This window comes from Suricata suricatta, chromosome 8 (assembly GCF_006229205.1).
Source record: "Suricata suricatta isolate VVHF042 chromosome 8, meerkat_22Aug2017_6uvM2_HiC, whole genome shotgun sequence".
In the NCBI taxonomy this organism is placed as follows: Eukaryota; Metazoa; Chordata; class Mammalia; order Carnivora; family Herpestidae; genus Suricata; species Suricata suricatta.
The window spans coordinates 52,507,829-52,529,313 of NC_043707.1; the positions used below are offsets into that span (position 1 = coordinate 52,507,829).

The 21,485-nt window shown below is 39.0% G+C and overlaps 1 protein-coding gene across 6 annotated transcripts in view; it reads left to right on the plus strand.

Moving 5' to 3' along the window:
- Positions 1-21,485, plus strand: part of AKNAD1 (AKNA domain containing 1) — a 104,330-nt gene that overhangs the window by 60,442 nt on the left and 22,403 nt on the right. The window contains exons 1-8 of one of the 6 annotated variants that reach the window (XM_029946332.1): positions 3,542-3,558; positions 3,965-4,043; positions 7,439-8,308; positions 10,597-10,636; positions 11,022-11,170; positions 11,267-11,329; positions 15,145-15,275; positions 18,657-18,716. In XM_029946332.1, the coding sequence (XP_029802192.1) occupies positions 7,547-8,308; positions 10,597-10,636; positions 11,022-11,170; positions 11,267-11,329; positions 15,145-15,275; positions 18,657-18,716 (1,205 nt within the window). In that variant the 5' untranslated portion in view covers positions 3,542-3,558; positions 3,965-4,043; positions 7,439-7,546. Of the gene's footprint in view, positions 1-3,541; positions 3,559-3,578; positions 3,689-3,964; positions 4,044-7,438; positions 8,309-10,596; positions 10,637-11,021; positions 11,171-11,266; positions 11,330-15,144; positions 15,276-18,656; positions 18,717-21,485 lie in introns of those variants that run through there. The other 5 variants (XM_029946331.1, XM_029946333.1, XM_029946335.1 and 2 more) reach the window with 5 other exon arrangements.

The following is a 21,485-nucleotide window of genomic DNA, read 5'->3' on the forward strand; positions in this document are numbered from 1 at the left end:
TGAACCCATCTTTGGACTTCTGACCTCCAGAACTAGAAGATAGTAAGTTTGTATTGTTTTAAGCCACTGAGTTTGGGATAATTTGCTACAGCAAGAATAGAAACATAACTACCAATCCTGTTTTTAAAAAAAAAGTTTTAGTGACTCTGAACTTTTTATTTCCTCCCACATTGTGACACATGGTCTAATAGGAACAGAAGCAAGTGGCTTTGGAATCAGACTGACCTGTCCTCAGTGTGCAGCAGGGATCATAGAGTATTTATCTGAAGGGCCATGGAGAGGATTGATGAGATGAAATACACAAAGGGCTCAGCACATAGGTGGCTGTCCATAAACACATGCTTTCTTTACTTTCCACCTAATACTAGAATCTCACTAAATCCTCACAGCTGGTGACGCTCTGTGTAATTTTGGCTAAATTGTTTTTTCTCCTTCAATCCGTTGAGGTTAAAGAGAAATACTTATTAAGTCTCTGAAAGTGTTTAATTAGCATTTGTAATCTGGCTGGATATGCTTGGTTAAAAAGCTAAGTACTGTTATCTTTGAACAGGTAATTATTTCCTGTCCTAAATTGTTTAGCACTGTACTGAGTTCCATTTCTGAGATGATGATATTGCTTGAGTGGGTGAAGAAATACCTCATCTGGTTATTGTGTGTCTGAATTAATTAATGTTTATTAAGCCTACACAGGCCAATCATAATAGGTGGGTTGTTGAGCATTATTTTCCTTTTGCATTGTTGTCACTTCTAGGATCTTAATATAGCAAGTAAAATTGTCCAATAAAAATTGGCATTTCAGCATTTGATTAAGTAATATTTACTTCATAGTGATGGGGGAGTCTAACTGACTACTATGTAAAGTGCTCTGGGCTTTTTTTTTTTTTTAATAAGAAAGGGGTTAAGGAAGTAGTATTAGTATTCTTCTACAAGGGCATAATTTATATTCTGGCCTTTATCTCCAGGGGTTGCCAAACTTAACCTAGAAAGTTTAGGGAAAGGACAAGGTGGATGGGTTTTTGTTCTTTTAATTATACTTCTTTAAATCAGTGCTTTAAATTTTATTCTTAGAGGGGTGCCTGGGTGGCGCAGTCAATTAAGTGTTGAACTCTTATCTCTGCTCAGGTCATGATCTCATGGTTCATGAGTTCAAGTCCCATATGAGCTCTATGCTTAGAGTGCAGAGCCTACTTGGAATTCTCTCTCTCTCTCTCTCTCTCTCTCTCCCCCCCCAAAATAAATAAAACTTTAAAAAATTGTTATTAGAATTATTTTCAGAAAATCAATTGGCAAGAGTTTTCTAAATGTTTCCAAAGCACAGCAAAGTTCCGTGGTTTAGAGCCCAAATTAGACAATTTATGATGACTGCATGATTATGTCAATGGGAAAACTGGATAAAGAGATATAGCACTGAACCCCCAAAGGGTAAGAAAACCAAACAAAGTCTGCTGGTAAAACACAGGGAGGAAGCTTTTCCAAATAATAGTGCACTCATCGTTTCAAAAGGGTTTGTTGTTGTTGTTGTTGTTCAGACTGTTCAAATAGTTTCAGAATTAATAATTTGTAACAGCTGGTCATCAGATTCATGCACGCTCATCTAGGGCCCACATCTCCAAGATGGGCTGTAAATAATCTACCCATATGGCTCTCACGGGAGATCTGGGTGGATTCATTGTTCTAACACAGTGTCTCCCTTCTACCACTCAGTGACAGGAGGGAACCAGACGACCATGCTGAACGGGATATGGTTACAGCTATAGACACTGCATTTGTGGGCACCCACGTTTCTGAGATAAAGTTAGCTGATAAGCATTACCAGCATGTAATCAAATGCAGTCACTGCAAAGGGAGCCTGTATCACATTACCTTTGAAAATATTTGAATCTAGAAACACCACACACTGGATACAAAATCCATGAATACCTGGCCTCCGGGCGTGGCCTAGGACATACTATTCTGAACCATCTCCTATATGCCTTCATGGGCAAGTAGAAATCTTGAGCTAGAAATAGAGGGAGAGAACTTGAAAATTAAAATAGAGTCTAACTAAGTATTTTTGAAAGCTCTTAAAAGACCACACACATGCACACACACAAGTTTTGATCACATCAGAAGTTCCTTATATAGTCTTCAAATTTGATTTCTTGCAATTGAAGGAACATGGAGGAAGCAGACACACCATGATTTGGAAGCTCAGTTTTTGTTCTATTAATTGCAGCCAACTTCCTACTATTAAAAAAAAAAGATGATTTAGAATTAAAGGATTTCTCATCTGTATTAAAAGTTTCACTCCATGTTGTCTGGAGACCCCAAGATAGAGGTGAGTTTCTATTGCTACTGCTATTGTTTTCCCTCTTTGTGTTGACTGTGGCATGTGTTGTTTGAAGTCTTATAGAGCAGCATATTGCCTTAGGCAGTACAAAATATCAGTGCAGGGGGGGTCTGGCTGGCTTAGGACATAGAGCGTGGGGCTCTTGATCTCAGGGCTGTGAGTTTGAGCCCCACATGGTGTAGAGATTACTTAAAAATTTTAAATCTTATAAAAAATATATCATTGGATATGAACTTAAACCTCCTAATTGTAATCTATTCACATTCTTCATGATACACATATAATGGGCAGAGAGTTTGGGTCCAGTAGTCACTATTTTTTATTAGTGAGTAGGGTTGATCTGAGAGTGGGGTTCAAGACCTGAGTGTTAAGTGCAGGGAGTCTTAGAAGGGTAGGTAGGAACAATATCTGCTTTCTCCTCTGTCTTTGAGTCCTACACACCGTGTCTGGAAGCTAGCAAAGGTCTAAACACAGAATGGAAGGTATTGGGGGTGAGGTTAAGAGATCGTCACAGGCACATGGTCCCACAGTTTTTTGAAGACAGAAATTATCTTCCCATATAGAACATGATATATAACATTTAATAAAAGAAACATCACTAGCCAAAAAACAATGATTTGCTGACCATCTTTAGCCTCTAACCATTAAGAAGTTTTGGTTTTCCCTTGTATAGACTTTCTTTTTGTTGTTGTTTATTTATATTTGAGAGAGAAAGACACTGCACATATGTGCATGCATGCAGAAAGAGAGGGAGACAGAGGATCCAAGGCAGGCTCTGTGCTGAGAGCAGAGAGCCCAATGAGGGGCTCAAACTCACAAATAATGAGACCATGAAAGTTGGACACTCAACTGACTGAGCCACCTGGGTGCTTCCCTTGTGTAGACAGTCTTAATTGATTCCTAGTCATCCCAGCAATGGTTACCATTTTCTCTTAAACTAGTCAAATTAGTGAGCGTAAGTCAGCACTTCAACACCAAATTCAGACTTTATAAAAAAAAAAAAAGTCAACTACACAGGGAATAAATGTCCGCATGGTGAGCACCTTGTTGTTCATCCCTGCGCAGGGCCCAGATTAAAGTGTTTTCACAGTGCTGGGTCCCTGGGATGTGCTATCCTTGTTTGCTCAAAGTGTTCATGCTCAGGGTGATTTGTGAGCTATTGCTGAGCACATAATGGCCAGTATCACTACATAAGCAGTCCTGGCCTCAAATGTGTTCACCTGAACTCAGTAAGTCAAATTGGGTCTATAGAAAGGTTCCGTTGGGTTCTGACTGGAATCTCTTTGAATGCGCCTTTGGATTCCAAGACTGAGCTGGGTTTTGAACATGAGAAGATGTTCCAGTTCCTTCCAGCTACCTGTAAGGGGCTCATTATAATGCCAAGGATGTAGATTGTCCTTTCATAGACAAAATCTTTTTGATATTTTGTACACACACACACACACACACACACACACACATAATAATAGTAACAGAAGCTGCTTTCCCCATGTTAATCAGAAAGTTCTTTAAACTTCTGGCTTATCTTGGTGATCTCTTTCTATTTTTCTTAGCAAAAATTTAATTTTATCAGTTTTAGTGGGATGATACTTTAGAAACTAGGATCTGATTAACAAAGGGTCTTTTCTTCCTCAGCAAGAAAGCCTTGGAGGGCAGCAAGGAGCATCTCAAGCTACAAGGAGGGCATGAGGAGGAGTTCGGAGGTATAGCCTGGGTCAGTTCAAGTCTTGCAAAACTAGACTTCATCTTTCTTTTCTCTGTTGGCATTTCAAGATACTCGTTTTACCCTCAGAAATCAGACTTTTTTATTGAAGTATATCTGACTTTTCATACTGTGTAATTTTAAAGTATACACATTTAATTCAATACATTTATATGTATGACTACCTTTATAGTGATAATTAGCATCTCTATCAAATAAATAATTATCATTTCTTTTTAGTGGTTGGAATAATTAAGTTCTAGTCTCTTAGCAAGTTTTATGATAACAATACTATATTGTTGTCTATATTCACCGTGCTGTGCATTAGAGCTGTGGGGCCTGTTTGCCACTCATTGCAAGTTTATACCAGAAAGCATCTGTCCTATCCACCCACCCCCATCCCTGGGAACCACCATTTTACTTTCTCTTTTTACAAGTTTGGCTCTTTAAGATTCCAAATACAAGTGGTATTATTCAATACTTGTCTTTCTGATTGACTTATTTCACTTAGCATAATGTGCTCAAGGTCCATTCATGTTATTGCAAATGGAAGGACATCCTTCTTTCTTATCTTTTTCACCTACTCATCCATTGATGGGCACTTAGGTGTTTCTATATCTTGGCTCTTGTGAATCATGCTGCAATAAACATGGAAGGGCCTATATCTCTTTGATATCCTGTTTTCATTTTCTTTAGGTTTGTACCCAGAAGTAGGATTGCTGGATCATACAGTAGATCTATTTTTAATTTTTTGAAGAAATTCCCTATTGTTTTCCAGAGTGGCTGAACCAATTTACATTCCCACCAATAGTGTTACAAGGGTTTTGTCTTCTCCACATCCTTCCCAAAATTTGTTATCTCTTGTATTCTTGATGATAGCTATTATAACAGGTGTGAGGTGGTATCTCATTGTGCTTTTGATTTGCATTTCCCTGATGATGAGTGATGTTGAGCACCTTTTCAGGTATCTGTTGACCATTTGGATGTCTTAGACATATTCTACTTAAGTTTATTTAGTGATAGTTTTTGCTGTCAAACAATATATTCATTTATAGGTAGATTTTTTAAATAGTTTTAAAGCTCTTATAGAGATCATGTCTCATATATGCTGTTACTTCCTTTATTCTCTAAATATTCCCACAAATACAGTACCTAGCCTTCTGTATCTGGGCATTCTTCAGTATTCCAAACACTAAGATTGTTTTTGTTTTCTTTCCACCTTCCATCCCTTTTCCTTCCTTCCTTCCTTCTTTCTTTCATCAGTCCGTCAGATATTTAGCTGACTGAACCACCCAGGAGCTCCTTGTTTTTCATTTTTAAACTACCAATTACTGAATGCCCACTCTGTGTCAAACACTTTGCCAAGAGCTTTACATGCATTATCTCATGTTCTCTTAGCAATCCTGTGAATCAGGTATTATTATTCCTATTTTTCAGAAGAGGAAACTAAGACTCAGAAAAATTAAGTAACTTACCTGATGGCATATAGCTAATGAGTAGAAAAGCTGGAACTCACATCCAGGTCTTTCAACTCTTGCTTTCCCATGGTGCTCTTGACTTTCTTGGGAAGCATTTTCCCTTGTTCTTCAATTTGTGTTGGAGTAATCTGTAATTCTGTTCATGAAGATATACCTCACTTTACAGTAAATATTAGGCACCAAATAATTCAAAGTAGTCCTGAAGTGATTCTTCTTCTCCTCTTTCTCCTATCTTCCTCCTCCTCTTCCTATTCCCTCCTCTCCCCCTTCCTCTTCTTCCTCCTCTTCTTCTCTTTTCCCTCCCTCCTTCACTCTCCCCCTCCCTCTCTCTCTCTATACCCCTCTCCCCTCACTTTAAACAAAGTATCTTTTTGATTTGAGTTCTCTAACATTGGCACATATCTATAAATTAAGATTTCTGAACAATGTTCTATAGATGTCTTTACCACATTTAGTTTGTACTCCTTTTTTCTTGGAGAATTTAGCCCTTTTTTTTTCTTTTTGGTCAAACATATTATTTTAGATTTTCAGGTTATCTAATAAACCACAAGTTCACAGACTCAGAAAAATTTAGAGGGGGAGAGAACCGCAGAGATCCACTCTTCCAACCCTGTCATTACATGGGCAAGGGAAGCAGCTGGTGGCTGCAGGCCCCCGGGGTTGAATCAGAGCCTCAGTTACTCCACCTAAAACGGGAGGAATTCTTACTGTCTAAGGAGTTGTTCAATTAGTTTGCAAATTGCGAAGAGATATCTAAATGGATGTGTTTTTACAAACAGAGAGAGAGGGAAGCAAACCATTAAGAGACTCTTAAATACAGAGAAGAAACTGAGGGTTAATGGGGGGAGAGGGGAAAATAGGAAGATGGGCATCAAGGAGGGTACTTGTTGGGATGAGCACTGGGTTGTTGAATATAAGCAATGAATCATGGGAATCTACCCCCAAAACCGAGAGCACACTGTATACAGTGTATGTTAGCCAAGTTAAGAATATATTTAAAAAAAAAAATTAAAAAATAGATGTTTTCAATTTTACGTAAAAGAAAGAAAGACTGATACCAAATGGCAGATGGTTTTGTTTTGACTATTTTTAGAAGTATCCCTAACATACTCGGTTACCACCAGACTGTGGCAACCTGTCGGGACTGCTCAGAACAGTCTCTGACTGGGCTCTGACTTTGAGTCAGAGGAGGGATGCTTGGGGTCAGACTGGCCTCCAGGGAAAACCAGGAGAAGGGGACCAGAATGTCTGGAGGGACAGATGAAAAGGCACCAGAACAGAGAAGGCTGGTGGTTATGTTTGAGCTGAGCCAGGTTTTGGTGCCACACAACATGACACGTGGACAAGTTATAGTGCTGCCACTTTAATTTTTTTTAATGTTTATTTATTTTGCGGGGGGTGGGGAGGGGTAGGCAGAGAGAGAGAGAGAGAGAGGGAAACATAGAATCTGAAGCAGGGTCCAGGTCTGAGCTGTTGGCACAGAGCCAGCTGTGGGGCTTGAATTCATAAATCCATGATCACGAGATCATGACCTGAGCTGAAGTTGGCCAGTTAACTGACTAAGCCACCCAGGCACCCCTAGCCCTGTCACTTTAATATAGCAATCTTTCACTTTCACCCTAAGTTCCTATTTTGGGAGAATAGCTCCAAATAACACTTCCTAAGAAAGATTGATAAATATGTGGTCATTAACTGGAGATCAAATTCTGCCTCAAAATTTAATGAATGAAACATGTAAAACCTCCTCCCAACTTTTTTTAAAATTCCTTGCTTATATACCACTTGGCCGAGCATTCTGCCTTCATGTTTATAACTGAATTTCCCTAAATGAAAAGCATCCATTTTGTTCTGGTAAACACAGCAATATAAGCATAATATCATACATTACTCCAATATATTTAACAATGACATTCTTCTTGTTTTGCACAGACTAGGACACACAGTGAAGATGACCAATGAAAACCAAAAGGTCTATGGTTACAATTAAGAACATCAAGAAGAGGCAGCAAAGGACAAAGGAGGTCAAGCTGCCCATACATGGAGGAAGCCAGTTTCTCAGAAGATACAACTTCTGAGCAACAGGAATGTTTGCCTTTTGGTAGAGATTTCTCCCAAATTAAGATATACAATGGTTACAAATTTACCTCAAAAAATGACATCCTTGATGTCTCATATCAAATTATGTCAACAGTAGATGACCCTGAAAAAAAGGCTACTTATAAAGAGATTTGCACAAATGCAGACATGGCCAAGACTTTGGATAAAATGACGGAAACTGTTGTCAACAAAAACCATGATAAAGAGAAACAATCCTCCATAAGTCTTGATATTCCAGCTCATGAAAGAGACTCTTCAAAGTCAAACCTTTCTAATATTTTACTCCATCATCTTTCCAAAGAGGAATTCTTAAAAGGTCAAGGCATTAATTGTGAAACTTTCCCCGACATTTCTAATGCGGACCATTCTGATGAAGCCATTATTAGAAATATTATTTTGTGCTATGCTAAGAATTCTTGCCCAAAAGAACAAACCCTAGAACTCACAGGCCCTCTCAGCTCCAAAAGGGATGGTGAAAACAGCAATAAGCACTGTGGTTCTAGAACTATGAGAGAAGAAATCACCTCTGATTTAGAAGAGCCAGTGGTTGCTGGAGAGAGCAGCTATCAAGGAACTTCACATTTTCTAACTAAAATCAAGAGTCCACATGATAAGCCAAAAAGTTTCCAAGGACAGCCACCCCAGAAACAGCAGACTGAAAAAGCAATTTCAGGCAATGGGTTCAAATATGGACATGGTCAGGTTTGTTGTCAGTTCTCTGATTTCTTTAAGGTTGCTCCCAAAGTGAAAATCCCTAAAAATAACATAGTTAATAAACCACTTATAATATATAAAGAAGCCAGCCTTTCTCCTAAATTGAGAGATAAGTCAGTTATTGTGCAAGATATTTTAGAAAGCTTGTCTAGGTCAAATTGAATTAAAAAACAAGAGCAGAAAAGGAAAACTACTGATTATTCACAATAGATAGAGGTAAGTAAAAGTAGTCTTCAGGAAGTGCATAATCTAGTGCATAATCAAGGGCCATCCCTATCAGTGGGACCTTATAAAGTGCATGGAACTGATTTCTAGTCTTGACCTTGCAGAAGCTTAGTGGGTGTCTTCCTAAGAAGAACCAGGGGCTGGACAAACAACACATAATAGTATAAACTCCAAATTCTTTGACCTGGAATTTTAGTTTCCCCATTTTTTTCCTTCATCCTACTCTTATAAACTTAGCTCCCATCCCCTAGGAGTCATCTTCAATGACCTGGCTAGTCCTCAAGCTCTCTGGCCAAGCACCCTCAGAGTTCCTGTCCTCCATGGAACATCCCACCTCTGCTTATCAAAGATCTGCTCATGTTCATGGCCTCTTTCAATTCCCCATCAGCCACAGGACTTTTCAGACCTTCACTTCCACTCCCAGTCAGGCCTTCACATCCTCTTTTGTTTTCTCTTAGAGCGTTTATCTCACCCTGCTTTGGATCATAATAATTTGGAAATATCTGTTTCTTCCCCTAGATTTGAGTACTCTGGAGAGCAGTAACTCTGCCTTCATCTTTCTATTGTCTAATTCCCCTAGGGCCTTGGCCTGTGTCTTCCATATATTATACCCTTAGTTATTAACGCTAAGTCGAATCAAATCAAGATCTTTCATAACATAATCCAAGCTTGCTATATTGGTAACTATTTAGTACCATTTTAAAATGCTTATGTTAGCATTTTTTTAAAGTGATCTCTACACCCAGCATGGGGCTCAAACTCACAACCCCAAGATCAAGAGTCGCATGCTCTACTGATCGAGGCAGCCAGGCACCCCTGAAGACCAAAGTTTGTTAATGTTTAATTCATATTATTTCTCCTTTCCTCATCTCCCCATCCCCCCATCCATCTCCCAACAGGTTGAGGCTTCGGGCCTCATTGATTATTTGAGGTTGAGTGGTTAGGTAAATTCACATTAATGATCAAAGTAAACATTTCAGTTCTCTGGCACTTTGCCAGGACAGTATGATCTTTCCCTTAAGCTTTGTATGAAGGGCATTCAAGACTGAACACTTTCTGCCAATTTCCATTTCTACTCCATGCTTCAACTCCCTTTTCTATCAACTGAATGCTCTGGGGAGCTTGAACAGAACCCATACCTGAAGCCAGCAGCCTACCTGGCCTTGACTGGAATGCTTCTCTATGTCTGACATCGGCAAGTCTCAGGGGTCCTCATTCTGCTTGCAGGAAAACACCCTTGAGTGTGCACCATCCTCAGTGCCCTGAAGTTAGTAGGAACAGAATGGATATTAGGCTCACCTTTCTCTGGCAGTGGGAGTCTAAAGTCAGGTGTCTTATTTTCTCTAGTCCTGCCAATTGAGGTTGGAGAACTTGACTCTATCAATTCTCTGTCCATCATAATAACCAAAGTCTAGTTTGACTACCACCATTTAGCTTTCTGCCACTAGCATGTTTCAGAGCTTTGTGTGTTGCAAACAATGGGAAGACCCTCAAGGTGAGTCACTCTGGAATTTAAGTTCCTGTCCTGTTAGTTTATGGTAAGTAAACAACCACTATTGTGACACACATTTTGGAATTTCATGTGTACTATTTTACATTATTCTCTCGAATGTGGCTGTGTGCATGGTGTTCGTGAGAGTACCAGCGATAGAGCTGGCAACGAGACCTATCATGGCCCCTGCCCTCGTGGAGCTTATGGTCCAGTTTTAGGAGAAATGTTCCAGTATTTCCCTTAATAGTTATCAAACATGGTAGTAATCACAGGTATGGTAATACCTAACATTTAATCCTTATAACAGCCCTAGAAGGTAGGTTCTATTTCTACCCTTATTTTATTGCTGAGGAATTTGAGGTTTACAGTAATGGAGTCATTGCCTTGGGTCACCTGGGAGGTAAGTGTCAAAGTGGAATTCAACCTTGGCTTCGGGGGCCCAGCTCTTGACACAAATCTGGGCTACTTCCACAATGATCACAACATTTTGGATCATTTTGAATAATGGTGTCATTGATCCATGTCAACAATAATGTTTTCCTCTCCTTTAATTGTGCAGATGGAGCCCATAATACATATTCACCAAGAATATCTCACAGGTACTAGCATTTTTATTTTATTTTATTTTATTTTTAATATTTATTTATTTTGGGGAGAATGCAAGTTCAGGCAGTTGGGCAGAGAGGAGAACAGAAAATCAGAAGCAGGCTCTGCGCTGACAGGCTGACAGCAGCAAGCCCAATGTGGGGCTCGAACTCACGAACCATGAGATCAAGACCTTAGCCAAAGTCAGACACTTAACTGACTGAGCCATCCAGGTGCTCCACTAGCATTTTTAAACCTCTGATTTAGATATACATTTTGAAAACTTTTTGTTTTAATAGCAAATGGTAATGGTTGCCAGAGACTTCTGTTTTTAGTACTTCATAAATCTGCAATGAAGTTGAGGTGAATGGAAGCCAAAACTTATTCTCTCTTATACAGGAATAGAATCTGAGACAAGTGTCTTTAAGGTGTCATCAACCTCTCAGAAAGACCCTTGCCCAAGTTCTTCTTACGTATTTCAAAAGATAACTGAAGGGAAACAGATGTGCCAGAAGTTAAAAGAACAGACTGATCAACTGAAGACTAAAGTAATATTTTTAAAGCTTATTATGACCGATAGAAGTGACCAAATTTAGACATAAGATATCATGCCATTAATGAAACATTGCATTTCTTCACTACAGCTACAAGAATTTTCCAAAAGCATAGCACACGACTCTCCATATCACTTGCAAGACAAGAAGCTGGTAATAAATTTTATCCAGTTTTAAACATCTTTGTTAGGGAATTTGATGTGCCTAAATATGAATGACTTTATAGCACCATGTTTTCTCGACATTAGGGGGAGTAGAAATGTTCTGGTAGAAATGTTTTGCTGAGGATTAAGGGCAGTGACCTCCAGAGGCCTAGCCTTGTATTTTACATATATTATGCCCTTAATTATGAATGATTAAGAAGATCTTTAATAATCTATTTCAAGCTTGACATATTTGGTAAATAGTACAAAATTGTGTTAATGTTTAATTTATACTATTACCCCTTTCCCTCTACCCAACCTCCCAACATGCTGAGGCTCAGGATCTCACTGATTATTTGAGGTTCAGGGTTTTGTGTTACAGGAGCTAAAAGAGTTTAGAGCTCTATTTCTATATGTATTCAGCTCTCTCTCATTCTCAGGGGAAGCTGTTACTTATGGCTACCATTCCTCAGCAGCCACCCTACAATAAATCTGAGACCATGGTAGGCTTAAGAAAATAGCATGTTAGCTGTTTGTTACAAAGGGCAAGTCCATCCAGAGTTGATGGGTCCTGGGGGATACAGATTATAAAATTTGCCAATATCTGACAACTTGACATATAAAACTTTGAAAACTTAAACCTGATCTTAAAGCTATGCTTTTCAGATCAAAATCTGCAATTTTCACATCCTTGCTTGTTGTTGCATTTAATCAAACCACTAATTTATATTGTAACCACACAGCCTTGTTCATCAGTGCCAGGTTGTGGCAAGTGGGGGTGGAGCAGGGCAATGGGGCAAAAAGCTGAGATGCCTAGAGCTAGAAATGTGTCATTTGGGCCATTGGGTCAGCAACAAGGCAGGGGGTCAGAAGTCCTGATGTGAAGGACCGCGAACAAGCCAGGGCAGACTGTGTAGACAGACTCTCATTCATTTATCGTATTAATTACTCATTCGTTCAGACATTCATTTGTTCAACAAATACTTACCAGGTACTTCCTATGTCCAAGACTCTGTACCAGGCACTAGGGATTTGAAGATAAGGAAACAATTTCTTTTTCAAGTGGCTTACAGTCTCCTAGGAACAACACATGGTTAAGGAGACAAGCAACATAAAGCTCAAGAAATGATGCTAATGGCAGCTTAGAAGAGTCTCACTCTTGCCAGTTAGAGGGCACTTTGCAAGGCTCCCTGGAAGTGACTGACCTCTGAGTTTGGCCTTGTAGGATGAATATGTATGAGACTGACAGAGTAGTGGCAAAAGGGTGTTCCAAGAAAAGGAATCAGCAGTCACGATGGTACAGGGGACAGAAAGTCCTGATGGGATAAGGAATCGTGTGGTACTGTAATTAGCCAGACGGAGCTCAGGGTTCATGTGGTGAAGAGGAAGGGATGAGACAAGGACTACTCATGAAAGACCTTTAAACCATGCTAAGAAGGTTAGATTTCACCTGAGGTTGAGTGAGGGGGCAGCACTGGAGTACTGAAAGCCAAGAAACAGTGAGCACCACGGGGGCAAGGCTGTAGGGACAGAGGCTGGCTAGGAAGCCATACTCCAGGTAACAAATTATGAGGGCCTGAACCAAAATTAGCAATGAGGATGGAGAGGGGGACAAATCTAAGAGTTTAACAAAGTGGTTGCATGTTGAGAGGGTAAAGAAAGGAAGGGAGGAGGCTTGGATGAGTGTCAGATTTCTAGCATGGGCAACCAAGGCCAGGACTAAAAGCGGAAGATCCAGTTCCTAATGGGTGTGGGAGGCAGGCAGGAGGCAAGGTGCCAAGTTCATTTTGAGGTCCCTGTAGGACATCCAATTGGAAAGGTCCAGTAGGCAATTAGAGCAATGGATCTGGACCTCAGAGGAATTGCTTGGGCCAGAAATGTAAATCTGGATATAGTTGTGGGTTGAAGCTATGAAGTATATAAGATTGCCCAGGCAAACCTGCAGAATAATCAGTAAAGAAGTCCAAGGAAAGAATCAGCAAACAGGGGCAGGTAAAAGAGGGTTCCTAAAAGGAGACTGACAAGGAGTGACCTGAAAGCTCAAAGTAGACCTGCAAGGGGCAGAGCTGTAAAGCCAAAATAAAAGATGGGAGTATGGACCACAACAACAAATGTTCAAATAATGGGGGGAAAAGTCAAGAAGTGCATTGGATTTGGCAACCAAGAGATCATGGAGGACCTTGGCAAGCCCAGTTTTAAACTTTTTTTTTTTAATGTTTTATTTATTTTTGATACAGAGAGAGACAGAGCATGAGAGGGGGAGGGGCAGAGAGAGAAGGAGACACAGAATCTGAAGCAGGCTCCAGGTCCGAGCTGGCTGTCAGCCAGAGCCTGACGCGGTGCTCGAACCCACGAACGTGAGATCTGACCTGAGCCGAAGTTGGAGGCTTAACCGACTGAGCCACCCAGGCGCCCCGAGCCCAGTTTTAATGAAGTGGTGAATCTGTATAAGCCAGATTGCAGGAATGAAACAGTGAATGATAAATGAGATATCAAAAAAGCCCAGTTTTCAGGAGCTGGGAGAACACAGATTTTTAAAGGACTGAGCAAAGTAGAGGGAACTGGTTTCAAGGCACTAGCCTTCTGTGGCCTCGATCCAGGAAGTTTCCCCTTGATGCTAGAGGACATGTGGGGATTCGGGTTGGGACGAGGGGAGAGTCAAGGTGACTCCTGACAGCGTCAGCCTTGGCCTGAGATTTCCAGGCCCATTTGATTCAGCATTGGAAGAAGACCAGAGAGGGCTAACACTAAGCTTCTCAGCATGAGCAATACAACAGAATGGAAAGGATTTGGATGTTGGAATAGTCTAGGTCTATGTTCCGGCTGTGTGATCTTAGGCACTTCCCGTCTCAGAGTTGCTATGAGAATTACATGAGGCACATTTATGGCTATCTTCTTCTGACTTATAATACAATTTAAATCCCATGATCTTAAATTATAGTTTGTAATTGGCTTTCTCTCTTTTCTTTTTCCTTTGACTACCTAATTCCTTCTTACATTTTCACTATCTGCATGCTATCAATTCCTAAATCTCTGGTTTTAATTTCTCACCTATAGCTCCAAATGTTTGTGTGTATCTTTGCTTGGCTCTCCCACTCTTGCTGAAAGTTCTACGCATCCAACATTGACAGCTCGGTTCAAATCTGTTAGCCTTTCCAAATTCCTCGGTTCAGTCAGGGGTTCACATTCTTTGTCTCCCAAGCTAGAAACCTGAGCATTGCCAATGAGATTTACAGTAGTACCAGACAGGGTTCTGGCAGGAACTAGACATTGACTCCAATGGAGCAACTGAAGGGAGTTTAATAAGGCATCATTTTGCAACAGTGTGGGCAAGGTTAAGGGAAACCAATAAGGGACAGAAGGCATCTCATAGAAGGAACAGTGGGGCAGAAAGGATGGAGGAAGAGCAGATACTGGAGCCGAGAGAGAGAAGCTGTAGTGGTACAGGTAGCTGACGAGCTCTGCTTTTGGTAGAGAGACACAGCCCATCCACTGAGATACAGGCAGGAGGATATTAGGAAATAAAAGACCACAACCTCATCCTTCTTAATTTCCTCTCTTCTGCCTTCCACTGGCTGAAACCAATCCCGGGGCAGGGGAGCCTGTTGGTGTTGGTGCAGTCCATTGAAGGTCAGCTTCCTGGCTGGGGCACAGAGAAAGATGGAGGACGAATCTGGGCAAGGGGAGGAAACAGGAAAAACATCTACCACACTTGCCAGGAGAAGGATGGTGGCTTCATCTTAGAACTACCATAGCATACACCCTCCTTGTATTTTGGGGGGAAACAAACACATGTGCATGATTCTGGTAACTTTACTGCTACAGGTCCTGGAGAAACTTCAGGGACATCTTGAACTACTGGAGCAGGAGTTTCAGGACAACAAGGAGAAGCATCTGACTTTGAAGCAAGTTCACAGGCATGAATCCCCAGCTGTTGGTGACTTTGATCCAGAAAGGTCAGGCTAAAACTGTGTGAGACGGAGGGGTCAGAGGCAACCTCCTTCAGGTGGGATTCTGGTGTAGCTGCTGGCTTAATGCTTGCACAGCTCCTGGTCTAGGGTCGGCAACAATGGTGCCACCAATGAACAAGTGTTAGCGCGTGAGCTAAGCAGTGTGGAAGTCCCACTATATATAACTGACCCAGATGGAGTCGTCCAGATGAACGATCGTCCCCCAGAGGAGAGATTTTGAACTACAATCTTACACTCAGTTGTGTGTCGTAACTGGTTCTGAGACCCAAAACAGCATAAGAAAATCATGGAAAGGCTCACACACTAACCCCAGAGGGCCTTATCTCCATGCTTCGCATGGCCTGTCCTTCACCCTGCTCCTTCCTCTGTTTCCTCTGCCTGGTTCTTCTGTCCTTCCCTTTTTTCCTCTTTTCTTTCCTATCCATAGACAATTCCAAAGGGGCAGTGGGTATGAGGGGACCATTGCTAGGTTGGTTAATGCGGGGGTAAAGGACCCACGAATCCTGATAAATTTAGGGAAAATGTTAAAGCTTAAAGTCAAAATGACTTCTGAGTTAATTCACGTTAGAAAATTGGATGTAAACCCACTGAAGTTTCCAGCTGGCCATTTTTATGACCCTGTGCTCTTCTCTCTCCAATTCAAACAATTTTAAGATGTATTCCAGGACTGAAGGCTAGGATTGTTTCCATTTAATTTTCTGGTATGAATTAAAAGAATCCATTTAGGAGGCTTAATTTCTGTAAATGCTCTTTCTATTCATAACATTTTAACACGGAATCATCCTTGATGCCAGATTACTTTAATGGTTTATGTTTTGGCACTGGTGTCCTGAAGTATTTTTTCCAAAGTACAATTTTACTTTTTCAAGATGAATGGAATCTCTGTCTACTGTTATTTCAATACTGAGCAATTAGACAGCAAGGATGATGTTTTAATATTAATTTTTTTTGCCCAAAATCTGATTTTTTTTTTCTGGGAAAATAAAGATCTCTATATACTTTCACTATTTATTTAAAAACTAATAGAGTAAGGATATTTATTTTCCGAGAAATCCCACTTGTCTGGGCAGTCATTTTAAAGTCGGGCCTCTGTGCACATTAAGACCAAAGTTATGCAAGGCCTTATTTATATCCTAGTTACACCCACAGTGTGCTGGCCCCGGTATAAATCAAAAGAGTTTCAACTGTAATTATACCCCATATTCAGGAGAAGTTTTCAACACTGGGGCCAGGGAAGGACCTAGTCAGTCTCTCCCAAAACTCAGTTAAAACTTCCTCAGAGCAAGCAAGGCTGCTCAGCTTGACACGGGTCCTTTTGTTCTCGTGTGGGCACAATGTGGCAATGAACAGAACCTCATACAATTGTCCAGAGCCTTCTAAGTGTTGAATCTAAAGGCCATTGGAGATGGCTTTTTGCAAGGGAAAGAATTCTGCAAATTCATTGACTAATTACTTGTTTAAGTCCACTATGTGCTCTTATTAAGACCTTTTTATTGGGGTCTCTGGGTTGCTCAGTTGGTTAAGCATCTGACTCTTGATTTTGGCTCAGGTCATGATCTTGAGTTTTGTTGAGTTTGAGCCCTGTGCTGACAGTGTGGAGCCTCCTTGGAATTCTCTCTTTCCCTCTCTCTCTGACCCTGCCGCACACTCTCTTTCTCAAAATAAACAAACCTAAAAAAAAAAAAAAAAAACAAACAAACCCTTCTTTCTTCCTTTAAAAGGTAATATGCAAAAATAGTTGTTTTATTTCATGTATCTTGTTTATCAGAGTGTAATCTCATGGTCATTTCACATGCTGACCCCAAAAGTCAAGGAGTCAAGAAATGTGACTCTGCCTCCACCAATCCATCTGTCTGATATTATCAACATACAGTCTTGTCTTCTGCTTTATGGAAAAGATCACAAATTCCCTCAAAAATGTCTTTTCTCCATTTCCAGATCTGCATGTTTGAACCTCCTCTTTCTTCTTTCACTCACCTCTAACCCATTGGGCCATGGTCCTTCAGCACATTTCTTCCCACTACCTTCAGGTCTATCTCTACCATTTCAGAACTTCCTTCAAAGTTTCAGCCTCTCCTCATCTTCTGCTTAATTCTCATCTGCCTGCTAGATTAGAGCATATTTTCCTTGATTATCAATACAGTTTTCCATGCTTAGATCTTTGTCCCACCACTTACTAAGTACAGTAACCTTTCCCACTGGATGAAAAGACCACTTCTATCATAGAAAGAAGTTCTATTCCATCCCATTGGTCTATGTTTCTATTTCTACATTAATCACACAGTTTTAAATTACTATAATCTAGGAGTGCCTTGGTGGCTTAGTCGGTTAAATGTCCCACTTTGGCTCAGGTCATGATCTCGTAGTTCGTGAGTTGGAGGGCCACGCTGGTCTCTGTGCTGACAGCTCAGAGCCTGGAGCCTGCTTCAGATTCTGTGTGTCCCTCTCTCTCTGCCCCTCCCCCACTCATGCTCTGTCTCTTTCTCTCTCGAAAATAAATAAACATTAAATAAGTAAATTACTATAGTCTAGTGTATATTTTGACCTATTTCTTCTTTAAATTTTCTTCAGCTGTTCTTGCACACTCCTCTTACTCATAAACTGTATAATCAGCTAACTCAACTTCCTTAGAGACATTCCACTTAAATTTTGTTCAGAATTGTGTTGAATTTACAGATTAGAGTTAAATCTTTGCAACAGGTAGTCCCATCCAGGAGCATGTTTTCTTCATGCATGTTCTGTTGGATTTATTCCTAGATATTTTGTAGCATTTCTCAGCATTATTAATAGCTGTTTTCTGTAATTGATATACAGGAAATAAAGAAAAATAATATAGTTAACTTGTGCTGGGCTATCTTACGCATTTCTGTTAGTGTTTTTTGATTAGCTGTTGATTGTCTTAATTTTTAGATATGACCATCATAGCATTTGAAAATAATGATAGGTCCCCCAACTCCCGTTTTCCCCCTAAATATTTATACTTTATCTTTTCTTCCCTGATTCTTATATCATATCATATTTTTTATCAACTTATTTATTTTCTAGGTTTTCCAAAACAATGTTAAATAATACTAGCAGGAGCAATCATTCTTTTCATATTCCAAACAGTAATGGGATTTTTTTTCAAGTATGATGCTTGCTATAGTTTCAAGTAGATAAATTTTATCAAGAAAGTTTTCTTCTATTCTTGATTTACTAGGATTAGATTTATTTTTTTAATGTTTTATGTTTATTCAAATGGGATTTAGAAATATATTTTATTTCCTAACTCTATTAATATAATAATAAAATATATTAATAAATGTCCTAATGTTTAATTATAGAATGATTTGGAAAATTTTCCCTTTTCTTTTTATGTTTCAAAAGGGTTAAAGTCTTGCTAGAACTCACCCAGAATCCCACTTGGATTTGGTGGCTTTTGGGCAGGTAGATTTTTTATTATCTTTTCTATTTTTCTCTGGTTATTAGGTTTTTACAGACTTCCTACCTCTTTTTGAGTAGAGTTTAATAATTTATGTTTTCATAAAGACTTGTCCATTTCATCTAGATTCTAAATTGTATTGGTATAAAGTTGTTCAATCCCATTTGATTTAAAATTTTTCTTCTGGTATCTTTCCTTTCTCATTCTTGATTTTACTTATGCTTTTCAGTCAGACTTTCCAGTGGTTTCTTTTATAGATTTTTTCAAAGACAATGTTTTATTTTATTAATCAAATTCTTTTAAATTTATATTTATTTCTCCTTTGGGGAGTATTTTTTAGTTCTTTTTTCTATCTTCCTGTTTTGGATACTTAGTTTATTGATTTTGAACTTTTCTCCCTTGTAAATGCATTTTTAAGGCTATAAGTTTTCCTCAGAGTACTGCACTAGCTACATTACATTGGTTTTATATGTTGTTTTCTTATTTATTATTCACTTATAGAGTACCCCTAATCTCTATTTTTATTTCCTATTAATCCAAGAGTTAATAGGATGAGTGTTAAAATTTCCAATTAGTTGTTTGTGGTTCTTGTTGTTTCCATCTTTTTATTATTAATCTCCAGTGATCAAATTTTTAAGACTTTAATTTTTTAAGACTTTAAGAGCATTTTAGCTCCATAGGAAAATTGAGAGAAATATACAGAGATTTCCCATATACCTCTGCCTGCACACATGCACAGACTCCCCCATTATCACCCCCTACTAGAGTGGTACATTTGTTACAGCTGATGAACCTACACAGATAGATCATAGCTGTCCAAACCCCATTGTTTGCATTAATGGTTTACTGTTGGTGCTGTAAATTTTATGGTTTGGGGCAAATGTATAATGACTTTTATCCATCTTTATAGCATCAGACAGAATTTTCACTGCCCCCCCCAAATCATCTGTACTCCACTTATTCATCCCTCTGCCCCCATTCAACCCTTGTCAACCACTGATCTTTTTACTATTGCTATATTTGCCTTTTCCAGAATGTCACCTAATTGGAATCATGCAATATGTAGACTTTTCTGACTTTTCTTCTGCTTAGTAATATGCATTTAAGGTTCCTCATGTCTTTTTATGACTTGATAATTCATTTTTTTAGTGATGCATAGTATTTCATTGTCTAGATGTACCATAGTTTTCACTTCCTGTAGGACATCTTGGTTTTTACCAAGTTCTGATAAGTATGGATATACTCGCCATAATCATCTGTGTTTACATTTTTGTGTTGACATAGGTTTTCAACTCCTTTGGGTAAATACTAAGTATTGGATTGTGTGGTGATAAGATGTTTAATTTTGAAATTTACTGTCAAACTGTCTTCCAAAGTGACTGTACCATTTTGCATTCCCACCAGCAGTGAATGAGAGTTCCTATTGCTCCACATCCTTGCCAGTTTTTGTTGTTAGCATTCCATATTCTAACCATTCTAATCATGTATAGTGGTATCTTGTTGTTTAAATGTGCATTTCTCTGATGAACTATAATATGGAGGATCTTTTCATATGCTTATTTCCCATATTTATATATTTTTTGGTGAGATATCTATTAAGGTCTGTAGCACATTTTAAAATTGGGTTGTGTTTTTTTTTTTTATTGTTGAGTTTTAAGAGTTCTTTGTATATTTTGATAACAGTCCTTTATCAGAAGTGTCTTTTGCCAATATTTTCTCCTGGTCTGTGGCTTACCTTCTCATTTTCTTGACACTTTCTCAGAACACAAATTTTAATTTTAATGAAGTCAAGCTCATCAATTATTTCTCTCATGGATGATGTCTTCAGTGTGGTATCTCAAAAGTCATCACCATACTCAAGATACTCTAGGTACTCTACCATGTTATCTTGGAGCTTTATACTTTTGCATTTTACATTAGGCCTAGGATCCATTTGTAGCTAATTTTTATGAAGGATATAACATCTGTGTCTAGATTCAAAAAATTTTTTTCCATGTGAATGTCCAATTGTTTTAGCAACATTTGTTGAAAAGACTATCTTTCTTTGCTCCATTGTGTTGCCTTCTCTCTTTTGTCTAAGATCAGGTGACTACATTTATTTAGGTCTATTTTTGGGTTCTCTATTCTGTTCCACTGATCTATTTTGTATAGTCTTTCACCAATACCACACTGCTTTGATTGCTGTAGTTTTATAGTAAGGCTGAAGTTGGGTAGAGTCAGTCCTCCAACTTTGTTATTGTTATTGGCTATTTTGAGTCTTTGGCTCTTCATAGACTCATTTTGTCAATATCTATAAAAGAACTTGCTGGGGTTTTAACAGGGATTGCATTGAATCTATAGATTGGGTTGGGAAGAATGGACATCATGACTATATTGAGTCTTCTTATTCATAAACATGGAGTATCTCTCCATTTATTGAGTTCTTTGATTTCATTCATCAGAATTTTATAGTTTTCCTTATATAGCTCTTGTACATACTTTGTTAGATTTATACCTAAGTATTCCATTTTTTGGATCTTAATGTAAATAGTACTGTCTTTAATTTCAAATTCCACTTGTTCATTGGTAGTATGTCTGTTTTAAACAGTATAACTGTTTATTAGTTCCAGTTTTTCTGTTGATTTTCTTGGATTTTCTACACAATCATGTCATCTGTGAATAAAGACACTTTTATTTCTTCCTTTCCAATCTGTATACCTTATTTTCTTTTCTTGTCTTATTGCATTAAGTAGGACGTCCAGTGCAATGTTGAAAAGGAGTGGTGAGAAGGGACT